The sequence below is a fragment of the Megalobrama amblycephala genome, linkage group LG3 (assembly GCF_018812025.1).
Source record: "Megalobrama amblycephala isolate DHTTF-2021 linkage group LG3, ASM1881202v1, whole genome shotgun sequence".
Classification (NCBI taxonomy): domain Eukaryota; kingdom Metazoa; phylum Chordata; class Actinopteri; order Cypriniformes; family Xenocyprididae; genus Megalobrama; species Megalobrama amblycephala.
In genome coordinates this window covers 35,346,203-35,361,702 of record NC_063046.1, presented here as the reverse complement: position 1 = coordinate 35,361,702, position 15,500 = coordinate 35,346,203, and the positions used below count along the sequence as shown (strand labels likewise).

Genomic DNA, 15,500 nt, shown 5'->3' with positions numbered 1-15,500 from the left:
ATCAGTCTTTCCCAGGGGCTGTGCTGTCACACTCTAATTGCTTGGTTGGTTAATAGTTAAGATCCATCAAGCTCGTTTGTGCACAAGTGTCAACGTGCATGTGTGTGTGTGTGTGTGTGTGTGTGTGTGTGTGTGTGTAAGCATGACTGATTGCACTCACTCTGTTTGAGTGAAAACAGTTCTCCCACCACTTACTCCACAGCCAGTGGCCAAAACACAATCTAGCCAATAAGAATACTTCTGGCTAATTTTTGCCAATCACAAAGCATGGTCAAATGTGATCATGTCACTTGAGGACTAGTTGTCATTTCTGGGATTAAAAAAGCTTGTCAGTTTCTTACTCCAGATGACAATGTATAAGGTCAATGAGTGTGTTTACATGCATAATCAATTATATACAGGTGATGCTTAATAAACCAACAGCATATAAGGTCATGTAAACACGGTCTAAACAAAACCTGATTGCCACACAGAGGTTTGGCCATTACCCTGATTTCACGCAGTATGTAAACATCTTCAGTGACATTCAAGGTGCTTCAGTGGCTTGTTTGAGATGCAAGTCTTCAGTATTTGCATTCTGACATCAAGACCAGAGAAAAAAATTTGATTTTTTTTTTCTTTTTCGAAACGTTAACATGCCAAGATTTTTGCCCATTACTCAAAAATGTAATTTTGCATAATGAACAGATCTTTGATAGATCAACATTATTGTTTATTTATAAATAATGTCCTTGATTCTCATTGGTCAGTAGCAGTGTTTTATTCACGATAAAACACTTCTATGACCGCTTCACCCAACAGTTCTGTGTATCACTACACACCCTTAGCAACCACTCTTAGCAATATAATCTATATGTTCTCAATTGATATTGTTCATTGAAGCTTACTGTATTATGTAGAAGAGTATTGTGAGAAAAAGATCAAGTGAGCGAGTTGATTACCTGCATTCAGATTTAGCATTTTCCTTCAGGTCAGTCCTTTGTTCATAATAAAAATCTGTTTAAATGTCCGATGTATTATCTTGTCCTTTTAACAGTTAATGGGTTTTCCCATGACTGACAACAAAAGCATTTGTCAGCTGCATCTTGTTCCGTGTTCACAACAATTCAGTCTTTTCAATGTAAAAGTCTTCGCTACTGACTGACACACTCATAAAGACAGCCTTTGCCGCCATCTAATGGCCTAATAATGTAACTTCTGTTGCTGTTCACGGTCAGGGACTATTTTTTTCCAGTGGAAGGAACGCTTTAGTGAAAGTTTACTTCATGAAAGTTGCATTGATACATATTCACGATACAGCACAGCCTCTCATACCTTATAGCTTACGTAAACACAATATGAAAATGAATATATTGGTAACACTTTATGATGAGGCTGAATTCGTTAATGCATTAGCTATCATTAACTAACAATTAACAGTCCTTTTGAAGCATTTATTAATCTATATTCATTTTAACATTTACGTATACTAATACATTATTATGAATTGTTATAAATGAACAAGATGCATTAACAATGGATACTAGCATATTTATTAAATTTGCATATAAATTAACATTAGCACACTGTAAAAAAGAAACTACATATTATCCAGTTTATACGACCTTTTGATTCACATATAATAAGAAATGTGAATTACTTGTGTAACTACATGAAATTTGTAACTACTGTACATAAAACAGATGTTAGACCAACAGAATTCCCACAGATGTTGTTGTCCCAAATAGTTGTCTGAACAAAGAATGAAATATTGAGCAAATATAGCTGAAATGTTAAGTGTTTGAGTTTCCAGCATGCATTGCAGCATGAATAAATGAAGTGGTTACTGTTGTAGGATACCGTTACTGTTACACCCTGTCTACACCGGATGCGAGCGCCGCGACACGTCAAAAGTCAGTAGAACCCATTATAATCAGTAACATCGTCTACAATGTATGTGGCGATACGACACAACAAATTCCCGACGGTAAACGGATTTCCCATTCTATTTCTGATGTAGTCCAAGTGCTTTGCACTGATTGGTTTGTCACGTTCAGTGTAGACAGCTTTTAGCTGTTGCGGCACAGCGTGATGCAACACAACAGAGGTCGCGTCTGGTGTAGACACGGTGTTACTGTTACTGTCACTGTGTTACTCATTCGGTTTATTTCAGATGTAAAATGTCCTATAAAACTATATACTGTATATGGTTACCAAAATTATAGCTCAGTTTTTTATTAATTGAAAATTTGCTAGAGAAACAAGAAACCTGTAGTTGCCTTCACAAATTTATTGGCCAACGAGGCATTTTACATTGAATAAACAAATTCAAATCGACAAAATCAAGTAGTGTTACTTAGGAGTTACAAATCCTAACTTACAAATCTGAATGCATTATCTACATTTTTTCAACATTTTTTGTTTTTACTGTAGTAAATGCTGCAAAAAAATGTTCATTAGTTAATCCATTAGATCATGAACTAATAATGTTAACAAATATAACTTTATTGTAAAGTATTACCAATGCATTTTTCATGACAGCGAGGAAAAAAATTTGGCATGGATTTTCCCTTTCACATTATAATGTATACTTACACAAGTGAGACATTTTTCATATGAAGTATTTCTCTCTTCTTAGAAGTTTGATTAGCATAGAGAGCTTGAGTGTAGAGCTCACATTATGTAGGGAGTCTCTTGTGCTTTATGTGCTCTTGGATGGAAGCCATGATTGTATTTGTTAAATGAAGTCTGGGAGGAAGGCAGGGCTCACAGTGGCTTGGTTTTTGCCAGCCGAGCAAAAGAAATGTGTTTGGGGTCCTAAAGAGCTACCTCACTGTGAATGACATCAGAATTTTATTGGACTTGCTTGAGATTGTGAGAAAGAGAAAGACGTGACCAGCATAGACACATTAAATCAACATCAAATTAAACTAATCACACTCATACTCACACATTGAACAGACGTGATCAACACACACAGAAACACATACTAGATTACGGAGTCCTTCAGCACAGACTCGCTCACTTTGCATGCGTGCAGTGGGGAGAGATTCCCCCTGCAGCGTGTTTGCCGTTTGAATTATCTGCGCCAGTGACACTGATTCTGACAAATGTGTCCAGGGATATTCCTGTGTCCTGCCATACTGGTGCTGAGGAAATGTCCTGTCTCTCTTCATTAAGTCCATTACCACATACACACACAAAGACAGGAGCCATTTTTCTCTCTCGATCTCTTGTTCCTCTATCGTTTTGCCATTCGTGCACATACCGCTTTTGGTGTGTGGTTGTAAAAGTATGTTTATGTGTATGTATCTGAGTTTGTGTATTTTAAGCAGATAATTTGTGCTTCTACATGTACATTGGGGAAAAAACAGCTGAATATATTGGAACGAATTCTTAATTTGTGGCCACAATATTTTTTTTTCCCTGCATGTCATGTGCGGGGCTCTGTACTTTTCTGCCCAACCACTACTGCAAATTAGTCTCAGTCATGATATAATGTATTATACAATCTGCTGGTTTCTATAAAATTGGACAATAAATAACTACCAATTTCACAGTACAAATACAATTAATAAACTACCGTTTAAAAGTTTGGGGTTGGTAAGACTTTTTAATCTTATGCCCGGGACACAACAAGCCAACGATCGGTCGACGGGCAACGTCGTCGGACTGTTTTTAAGCGTCGGCTGACTAAGTTTTCTGCACCGTTGGCTCTTGTCAGACGCCATCAGGTTTTTTGGGCCGATTCAACATGACGCGAGGAGACAACACAGTTGGCTTTTATCAGTGCTAGTTCTTTGGCGTCTGTTTGGTGTGTCCCTACCCTTATGCTCACCAAGGCTGCATTTATTTTATCAGATCTACAGTAAAAATAGTAAAATATTATTACAATTTAACAGAAATGTTTTCTAATTTAATATATTTTAAAATGTAATGTTGCCTATTCCTGTGATGGAAAGACTTTCAGTGTCACATGATCCTTCAGAAATCATTCTAAACATGCTGATTTGGTGCTCCATGAACTTTCCATGTTATTAACAAATGATGAAAACAATTGTGCTCTATCCTTGCTGCATAAAAAATAGATAATTTTGTTTCAATAAAATATCTTATTTAACCTACATTTTTTAACTGTAGTGTACCATAAATATTAGGGCTACACAATTTATCGCAATTAAACCTCACACGGTTTGGCAAAGGCTTCGATTATTTTATGTGCAGCTTGTCTGAGCTGTACATCTCTTTGATCAGTAGTAAATGCTTCTCCATTTGAAAGCCAGAGGGCGCGCTTGCGCAGAAACTCCAAATATGAACTGTCGCAGAAGAAGATAACATGCGTCATATCGCTGTAGCTGAATAAACAGAAGATTGAAACGTTTTGATTGATTAAACATGACTAATAAACACAGGACTGCCTTATTCTGTGTAAGAAGCCTCATCATCTCACAGAAGGACACTCAACTGTTGTTATGAAGTTAGTTTGGAGTAAAAATGTTATTAAATGTTGTCTTTTGTTGGACAAGATGTTAATAAATGCTTCTCATGTCTGGAAAGATGTCTGACGCATGTTGCTTTTTCAAATGTACATTATAAGTGATTCAAACTCGTAGTGCTTTCATATGGATTAGCATTTGGAGCCATACTTCATTGACAAGCTGCGCATAAAAAAATAATTGCAGCCTTTGCAATTTCATAATCGTACTAAGAATTGCGTTTAAGCGATAATCGTGTTTAAGTACAATGTTATTTTTCGTGTTGTGCGATAAATCGTGCAGCCCTAATAAATATGTTAATGAAAATTCTGTCTGGATATTGACTTAAACATCAAACAATAACTGAAATCAAAGGTGCATCCAAAATCACTTTGTTCATTATTAATATGACATGGGGTGGTTAAACTGAAAAAAAGGAGTTTCTCTACTTTTTTGGCATACCTATTACCAATTTTATCAATTTTCTGTAATATTGTAACACTGTTTATAATGTGGGGAAGGAGGAGGTGGGAGCCAACTGAACTTTACCATAAATTTTAATCAGAAAATAAAATTCAAAATAGAAAACAAAATAACTGTCGCACATTAAGATAAAAGAATCAACAAAATAAATGGCACACATCTGTGGTTCCCTCTCTCTCCCTCCATTGTCATCACTCTTTCTTCCGGAGCTCCTCCGTGAATCCTGAGACCAGTGTGCTGTGTAGCATTCATTCCACCGGCCTCACGGCTCTCAACCTTGCCACAAATATGAATAATGAGGTGTGAAATCCCCCTTAAGATGTGCTTCTATCCTGGTTTGTAGAGTAGGTGAGTACAGTATACGCTGATGAGCCAAAACATTATGAGCAGTCTGAGGTGAAGCGAATATTGTTGATCATCTCCTAATAAGGCCACTTATGAAACTCTGCGTAGATAGATGGTAAGCAAACAATCAGTTGTCATAATCAGCATGTTGGATGCAGGAGAAATGGGCAGGAAGGACTTTGACAAGGGCCAAATTGTTATGACAAGGCAACTGGGTCAGAGTATCTCTGAAATGGCAAGGCTTACGGGTTACTTCCGGTCAGCAGTGGTGAGAATTTGCCAGCAGTGGTTCAAGGAGGGACAAACACCAAACTGACGACAGGGTGTTGGGGCCCAAGGCTCATCGATACATGAGGGCAACAAAGGCTATCCAGTCTGGTCTGAGCCAACAAAAGGTCTACTGTGTCACACAAAATTTTAATGATGGTTATGGGAGGAATGTGTCACAACATACTTTGCATTGCGCTCTGCTGTGTATGAGTGCCTACAATGACTCCTGTCCATCGTCGAAAGTGCCTGCAATGGGCACGCGAGCATCAGAACTGGACTGGCACTGTGATGTGATGGCACCAGGATGCACTATGGGACGCCGACAAGCCAGTAGAGGGAGTATGATACTCTGGGCGATGTTCAGCTGGGAAACACTGGATCCAGCTGTTCAAATGGACATAAATTTGACATGTGCCTCCTATACCTAAACATTGTTGCAGACCAGGCACACCCCTTCATGGCAGTGTTGTTCCCTGGTGGAAGTGGCCTCTTTCAGCAGGATAATGCACCCTGTCACACTGCACACATTGTTGAGGAATGGTTTGAGGAACATGATGAAGAGTTGAAGGTGTTGCCCTGGCCTCCAAATTCCCTAGATTTCAATCCAATTGAGCATCTGTGGGATGTGTTGGATCAACAAGTTCGATCTATGGCAGCTCCACCTTGCAACCTATAGGACTTGAAGGATCTGCTGCTAATGTCTTGGTGCCAGATACCACAGGACAACTTCAGGGGTCTTGTAGAGTCCATGCCTCACTGGGTCTGCACTGTTTTGGCCGCAGGTGGAGGACCAACAGCATATTAGGCAGGTGGTCATAATGTTTTGGCTCATTGGTGTATGTGGAGAAATGACAGTTCAACTAATTCAATCAAAAGAATATGGCAGCCATATTGTTCTTCATAATAATCAGTATAAATGATAACCCTTTTGAATGGCTTTGTGTGAGGTTCTTGAAAGACACACACTCAGAATTATTAGCTGCTCTTAATTGTGAGCAGTAAGCAGTGAAATGTGTCCCAGCATGAGAGCAGCGTTTAGCTGACTGCAGGAACACATTCTCAGCATTGCTCTTCTTGTTACGTTACTCTCTTCCCTTCCTTTCTGTCTCTCTCTTTCTCTTCCCTCATTCTTCTCCCTGTGGTTCCATTTAAAGTGCTAATGTGTGCTGAAAGAGTGTGGAAATTCATACTCTCCCAGGAATTCATTACTCCCCAGATCTTTCTTACTTGGTAATAAAAAAGAATTAGGCTTTAGTTAAGAGTGTTGATATATAGGTCTACTAAAATGTTATTCTCAGAGTTACTCTCTGAAATCTATGCCCATTTTTTTTTCTTTGTAAAGAAAAGAGTAGACAAAACATTCTGCCAAACTTTGCTTTTTGAGTTCAATAAAGAAAGTCATGTTGGAATTAATTTAATTAAAATGATTTTGCATTGAAGTTGCATCAGAACTTGTGTGTGTAAGGTTTAGATGGTGTGAAAAGTGTGTAATGATTCAGTGGCTAAATCTTGATGTTTTAAATATCTGTGTATGTGTGATTTCCAGGTGGTGGACCTCTACTGGGGCATTGATCCAGAGGAGTGGGATAGTCCGGAGCTGCAGAGACTACGGATGAAACTACTCGAAGAATGTCTGAAGACTTCAGCCGGTCCATGCTTTGTTGTGGGTATATATGACATTTCATCAAACCCTTAACCAGCAACTTTATGTTGTCAATCCCAAATACAGAGAGACACTGAAATATTTGGTATTTTTTAATTATCAGCATTGCTGTAATTATCAGTTTTTCTGTTTGAAAGATGGGAATAAAAGTGGGACTTTTATTTTGACATCACTAACAACTTCAACAGACACACATGGGCAACCATCTCCATCTTCATTAACTTAATGTAATTGTTTAACAGCTTTGTCTGATAATTGAAAGGTAAATGCTATAATACTTTTTTTCATGTACTTTTGGCATTCAACAATTGTGCATTTATATCATTTAAATGAGGCTTTGGATATCTAATAAATATCTATTTCCAAAAATCTTGCAAACTCTGGCAAATACTGTTAGATGCATTGTAGCATAAAAACTTATGTTCTCTGTGCATTACAGTTTGTCCGTGTAAACTGGAGTTCTGCTGTCAATGCACATGCACAAACAACAAACTTTAAATCCTTAATTCAAACTGTGCTATATCCAGTTGGCTGCTATATTATATTAATGTCATATCCACTTGTGTACTGTATGTCAGTGGTTCTCAACTGGATTGGCCATGGGACTCACATTTTCCCATGCTCATTAAGCCGTGACCCAAACTTTTAATGCTTAACACAAACATAAGAACCATCCAATTTTACTTAACATACATGCAACTAAGAATTTCACTAATATTTAAGTTAAGGCTATTAAATAGCAGTCCTAAACTAGACACTCATCCTGATGAATAGAACGAACATCATACCAGCATGCAAATCCTTCCCAGCTAACACACAATGTACCACTTGCGTAATTTATTGGTACTTTTGATAATTGACAACATAACTACGATGCTGCATGCTCGTAATTTAAACTGCAAAAACGCATTCTGCGTAAACCGGCCATAACAATTTAGGAAAATAACATTCGAATAATCACACTGACATAGCCTCATCATCTCATCTGACAGCAGATACTGTATCATTCAAACACATCCGTCTAATGCGTTTTAAATAGAAAAATAATGGAAAAGTAGCACAGTGGAATGGAAAAAAAAACATGTTCTGTCTCAGAAGAGCAAAGTCTTTGCAGAAGAGTCAAGAGCTGGACACTCAAGTCCAACAACAGCTTTCATGCATATCTTTCAAAATCTTTGTTTCAAAGTGTTACATCAGAAAAACATTAAGATTTTGTTGTTGTTGCTGTTGTTGTTGTCGTTTCTTTGACTACACACTCCGTGACCCACTCTGAACGGTCTTGCAACCCACTTTTTCAAGAAACACTGCAGTATGTATAATTAGCATTTCCTGGTATTTATTTGAGAAAATATGATCCCCAGTGCGCACAGACTTACTGGATAACTGAGTGCACTGTTGGTTACAGCCTTTACTTTGATTTTATTCATGTTTTTAACAAAATCTTTAGTCATAAAAATTCTATAATACTACAAAATCAAGAAGAAGCTATCCAAAGTAAAAATTTACAGACTTTTTTTTATCATGTGCAAATTATTATTTTTTTTTTTCAAATTGAATCATTTTCAAATTAATAATGTTTGGTTATTTTATATATACAAATTTAATGGTAGCAATTTTAGTTTAATGCTTATGGATGTGATATTTATTGTCTTTAAATTAAATAGTGTGAAATCAGATATATAAACTTTATATCGGCTGTCGGCCACCCTGCTCTATAAGATATCGTTGTCGACCATCAATAAAATCCATATTGGTTGCCAACTAATAGTAATATGCAGTATAGTTGGATAAATTGATAAATAGATGCAGGCAGCTTCTGTGTCTAGTGTGCCACCTTTTGCAGTGTAAAGACAGCTTAAGAAAGAGGAAAAACCCATATTGTGATTGACAATTGATTATGTAAATAATCCAGTGATTTCATAACTGTCAGATTTTTAACGTCAGACTTTCTAGTCGAATATAGGGATAGTAAAACTATGTGTAAGGCAACTCCCTTATAACCGTACGTACCTCACTCATCAGTCCTCAGAAACATATAACTGCAGCACAGCACATGACATAGAGTACAGAGTGCTTTTAAATCTTAGAGCGGCAGTAAAGCAGATTTTGGCTGGTGTTATGTTCTTGTTTGTGGGTTGAGTTGGGAATGATGTCTCTCTAGTCAGTGATAGAGAGGAGCTGAGGGAGAGACCTCGTATAACACCCATATGGGAGCGAAGCACTTGAGTTCACTCACAGGATGGAGCTCATTGTGCTTCTGTAACTTGCTCGCCATCCTTCTTAAACACACACACACACACACACACACACAGCAAAATGACTTTCAAATCTCACAGCATGGCATGATGAAGGGCCTGGGTTAATGGCTGATGTTGCTGGAGATGAGAAATCATGCAGAATAAGTGAAGCGCGCACACACACACACACATTCCAGAGCACCAGGTGGGTTACTAACAGATGAGTGGATTTATAAGGAATATACATTCACACATGACCACACACACGTGTGTGTGTGTGTGTGTGTGTGTGTGTGTGTGTATGTGTGTGTGTGTGTGTGTGTGTGTATGCACGCTGGGGGTTCAGAATCAGTTCTCAGGTGTGGAGAGAGATTGATTTTAAATTATTAAAATGTAAATGAGCAATCTGGGCAAGAGGATTGGGATCTAATTGGAGTCAGAGAGCAATGTTTGAGGTGAGGCAGAATATGTGTGTGTGGTAATGTTAAGTGTGAGGTGAAGTGTGTGTGAGAGCTGCAGAACAGGGAACAATTCTAATTGTGTCCTTTCTTTCTCTCTTTGCCTCCCTTATGCATACACATGCATGCTATCTTACACTTTACATTAGTGATGCTCACTAAGGTCTTTTTTCCACCTGGTTTTAACATGCATTTCAAATGCATGGTCAGCTTGCCCCAGGGTGAGCTTAATTTCTCAATGGGGGCTTGCGAAGAGGATGAGCTGTCATTTGCAGCATCGGAGGGTGGGCTTGCGCCTTTAGAGGCCGAAGACTCATCTGAGCGCTCACGGTGAAGGCTTTCAACGTCACTGGCCAGGCCGCCTCTGCCCTGCACGCTATGTGGTGATCCTGCAAGTCTACCAAGCCAAAGCATTGAGAGATCTGCACAAGAGTTTCAATCCAGAGAAGATGCAGTAACTGTGTTCACTTGTCGAGGGCAGCCACCTGTAAAAGCTGGACTCCCAGCATGGTGAATCCACAATGCCGCGAGATTCCCGCCATGGGTATGCCAGACATGGTTCCTTTAGTGCTGCTAATACAGAGTTTTGACGCATGGCTAGCACTTTCCAACTTGTCACGTTGGCTTCTCGGGACAATTCGGCTCGGCTACGCGATCCAATTCACTAGGCACCCTCCCAAATACAATGACATTCTCTTCACCTCAGTATGAGGCAAGAGCGATGCTGTTTTTCATGCCCGAGTCTCGAGATGGGCATGGTGCTGCGATACACATGGATGCCCTGGATGGACCTTTCATTTCTGTCGGCAGGAGTTCTCTTAGAACAAGTGTCCAGATGCGTTGTACCTTATGCACCTTATGCAACAGGGATGCAGCTTCAGGGTCCTGGATGGGGTCCCAACTGCACTGGCACATCAGCTACCTTGAGTTGTTGGCTGTGCAGCTAGCCCTGAGGAGGTTTCGACCCTCGATCCAGAGCAAGCACATGTTGGTCCAGACAGACAACACAGCGACAGTGGCATATACAAACCACCAGGGCAGTATCCACTCTTGTCACGTCACAACTCGCCTGCCTATTCTTCTGGAGTCAGCAGCAACTGAAGTCCCTGCAAGCCACTTACATTCCAAGTGACAGGTTGCACTGTGAGTAGAGTGGAGACTCCATCCCATGATGGTATAGGAATTCAGGGGACTACAACCGGCTGTGATAGAGAAAATCACTCAGGCTAGAGCCCCCTCTACCAGCCGTGAAGTGGCACTTGTAAGTTATTTGGTGTACTTCCCGAGGGGTAGACCCATGGAGATGTGGCATTAGGTCAGTACTTTCCTTCCTCCAAAAAGGCCTGGAGAGGCACTTGCCTACAATAGCAGGAAATCATGACACTGTGGATGATAGATCATTAGGGAAGCACAACCTGATTATCAGGTTCCTGAGAGGTGTGCGGAGGTTAAATCCTCTGAGACCGTACCTCATCCCCTCTTGGGATCTCCTTGTGGTTTTCCAGGCCCTACAGAGAGATCCGTTTGAGCCTTTACAGTCAGTCAAGCTCAGTGCCCTCTCTATGAAGATGGCCCTTCTGACTGTGCTCACCTCCGTCAAGACGGTGAGGCACCTATAAGCCCTCTCCACTATGAAATGTGCCAAGAATTCAGGCCGGCAGACTCTCACATGGTCCTGAGACCTAAGGTGCCTAAAGTTCCTACTACCCCTTTCAGGGTTGAAGTGGTGAACCTGCGATCCCTCCTGTTGAGAGAGACACAGCCCCTTACTCTGTTGTGCCCAGTATGTGCTTTGCACATATATGTGGCTTGCATAGAGTTTCAGATGATCTGAACAGCTCTTCGTCTGCTTTAGAGATCGGCAGAAGGGGAAGGATGTCTCCAAACAAAGAATAGCCCAGTAGTTTGTGGATTGTGGATGCCATTCTCCTGACTTACCAGGTTCAAGGCTCACCATGTCCCTTGGGAGTGAGGGCTCACTCCACTTGGGGCATTGCAGCCTCTTCAGCTTTGGCGAATGGTGCCTCATTAGCATACATCTGCAAAGCTGCAGGCTGGGCTACACCCAATACCTTCGCAAGATTCTATATTCTCCATATGGAACTGGTTTTATGTCGGGTTTTCAGTACCAACAGTTGAACTCAGATGACTGGCAGGGTGTAGTGCTTGCGTTCAATGCCTTTCCCTCTCCAAGGTGATAACGTGCACTTTCATGTCCAGGCGAGTTTCCCATTGTTGGCGAACCCCCAGACTACTTGTTTCCATCATTAAGCACATATCCGGTAGTGAGTTCGACAGAGGAACTCACTACCAGACCCATTACTTGTGGTAGGCCCTTTTTGGGTGAGCCCTCACGTTTGGGTTAGGTGCTCCATATGTGTTGACTCCCTGCGGTGGTCCCATATGTATATTCCTCCATGGTATACTTTCCCTTGTGGTGAACCCCGTGTCTTCCCCTGGACAGAGCTCTGCTCTGCCGCCAGTCACTGTGGCTCGTAATGAAGTTCAGTTAGTTGTGGCATTTACTATAGGGGCCTAGTGTTGGTGTTTTGACACAAAGTCAAAGAGACAGACAGATAGGAAACATCTTGGTTGCTATTGTAACCCTCCTTCTCTGATGGAGGGAACGAAGACATTGTGTCCCTCTTGCTACAACTCTGAACTGCCACTGATGTAGTTGAGACGCGGCTCCTCGGCACAAATGAGTGAAACATGCCTTTAGACCCGGATGTCTGGGTATAAGGCAGACTTTACTCTTTTATACCTGGGTGTCTGGGGAGTGGCTGAGCATGCAAATTTCACCTGTCCACTTCCCAATGTCCTTTTGTGAAAACATCAGAGGTGTTTGGGGCTCCCAAGAGCGACCCTTAGTGTCAGTATTTTGACACAACGTCTTCGTTCCCTCCATCAGGGAACGGGAGTTACAATAGGAACCAAGATGTTATTACACCAATGCTAAAACTTTGAAAAATATGGCTTCTAAGTTTTTTTATTGAATTTTAATTGATTTTCACACTTTTCTTCCTAGCAACCATAAAGCAAGTTTAAAGTTTATTCACAAATACCACTACCAGCAAATTCTATAATACAGCGGGGGTACAGAAATACGAATTTGGTATAGTGAAATGGGTCTCCCAAAGAGAAAAAAAAGCTTACAGGTGGTGCTAAAAACTCCTGAACACCTTAGCAGAACACATTTCACCCTCATGCAAAATTCCAGATCATTTGGAATCGAACAACAGTGTTGAAATAAACAACAGTAAATGTGACTGCACCTTTGTTTTTTCACAGTCTACATAATTTTTCATGGAAGTACTACTGAATGAATGAACCCACGTTTCTCCTTCGGAAAGGAATAAAATCAAATAAAAGGAATAAAAAGGAATTGAAAAGGATAAAGAGAGCAGCTACAATTTACACCCAGAATACCTTTAGCAACCATACAGCTTAAAAACCAACCATGCATGTTTAACACTCTTTTTTTTCACATTGCAGCAAAACAGACTTAAAATACTCCGTCATTTTTTTGTCATAGAGACATAAGTAATATATCAATTGAAACTATAGAATATCTTCTTTTATTTGTATACACTCAGAGTAAAAACACAATGTTGTGCTTTTTGTAAAATAAAGAAAACTAACATGATGCGTGATTTCTCCTCTCCCTCTGAACGAAGTCCAATCTGATAGTTCTCAGAAAATGAACTGTAACTTAGTGAATACTAATCACAGAAAAGTTAAACTTATGTCTAAAAAAACATTAAGATGTCAGGTTTTAAATCATTTAAGTCAAATCGAAAACAAACCTTCTGTGTTTATGTAATCTGTATGAAAAGGAGCCATGTCAGAAGTCCGTGATTCAGCTCATTATCTGCTAATGCAGCCACGCCCACGGAGCCAGCGCTATTCAGACGCAAATTCAGAGGCAATACATGCATTCATCGTCTCAATCGTGTATTTATTGTCTTGAAAAGTGTTTATCTGGATGTAAAAGTCATGGTTAAGGAGCTCTAGAAGACATGCAGTTAGTTCCTGTTTTCTTTTCTTCTACAGATGAATTTTAGATGAGTTTTTGTTTCTTTAGCGCCCTCCGGCTGCAGTATGAATTGGAAACTCCATTCATGGAATAGCCTCTTCTTCTTTTAGATGAATTTGTGGACTAAAAATGCACAGAGAGCGCCCTCCGACTTCAAGGATGAATTGAAAACACCAGCGCTCATAGTAATGACAATGAATATTAAATAAATATAACTTCTCTGTATAGAAAATTGACATAAGCATATGAGAATCCAATATTTCTCCAAATGTGCATGCTTTTAAACTAAAAGCCTATATTCAGACTCTTTGCATCACAGAAATACATTATATTTTAAAGTATAATATAAAACCATTACTTTATATTGTAATAATATTTTTCTGTATGTTTCATATATCATGATGAGCTTGAGACATCACAGAAGGTTTTTTTCACAGCCTACCTGACTGAAATGCCGCATTAATATGCAAGTCATTTCAGCTCATTACTATCCAATTCTTTTGTCTTCTCAGGTGAGAATGGCCCATTTTTCAGTGGTGATTCACGCCTCCATGCATACTGTGTTTCTTGGCAAAAAGTGTCTTACAAAAACTAAATCAATATATTGTTTTATATGAAGGAGTAGGCAGCATAATTTTTACATAATTTTGAAGCAAAAACTCTAGTCTACAACCTCCAATACCCAAAAGTCTTGTGAACACAGATTTAATATACTTATTTTGGCCTTATTTCAGTGACTTAAGTTTTTTGTTTTTTTCAGTAACCACGCATAAACATTATTCCTTCAAAAACACAAACATGTACATACATGTTCCTCACATATTATTGTAGCCTAGTTTGTGCTGAATACAGTGTAATGACACTTTTGTCATTTATATGTTTATGAACAACTGAAAAAAGCACAAATGTCAGAGCATGTCAAAACTTCTCCAGGCCCCAAATCAGCCTCAGACTCCAGAGGGTTAAAACATCTGAACACCTTAGCAGAACACTTTAGCAACTGCATTTTTTTATTTTCTTTGCAACTGCATTTAAGTGCTATGCCAGTGCTAGCATTGTGGCAGCAATGCTTTTTTTAAAAATCTAGTTTGCTTACATTCTTTGGATATTTTTCAACCAGCTTTATTTCCCAAACCAAACTTTCTCATTAAATTCCTGACCCTCTTTCACCTTTAACCACTCTTTAATTGTCTTCTCAACCATCTCTTCTCTCTCGCTCTTATCCTTCGAGAGGTTTCGATCTCCGTTTCTCTGTTCCACTTCACATCTCCATCTGTCCCCCACCTTCACCTCTACATTCAGTGCTCTAGTGTTAATTTCACTTCTACCTTTATTCTGATTTGTGTGTCTACTCTTTCTCTTAATCCTCCTCTCTGTCCTCTCCTCCTCACCTCTCTCTCTCTCGTTCTCTCACTCTCTCAATCTCTTTCTCTCTTTGGAAATTATATGAAGTGTATGACCTCCATCCATGTTGGGCAGAGACTACTCTTAGCCTTTCTCTTTTCTGCATTAGCATTAGCTGCCAGGTTCTGCAGCATTATTCAAATCACTCCT

The 15,500-nt window shown here is 39.6% G+C and overlaps 1 protein-coding gene across 4 annotated transcripts in view; it reads left to right on the top strand.

The window, feature by feature from the left end:
* LOC125265194 (NACHT and WD repeat domain-containing protein 2) overlaps positions 1-15,500 on the top strand; it is a 75,688-nt gene that overhangs the window by 25,931 nt on the left and 34,257 nt on the right. For 3 of the 4 annotated variants that reach the window (XM_048185277.1, XM_048185276.1, XM_048185275.1), the window contains exon 4: positions 7,099-7,215. In XM_048185277.1, the coding sequence (XP_048041234.1) occupies positions 7,099-7,215 (117 nt within the window). Of the gene's footprint in view, positions 1-7,098; positions 7,220-15,500 lie in introns of those variants that run through there. The other variant, XM_048185278.1, reaches the window with a different exon arrangement.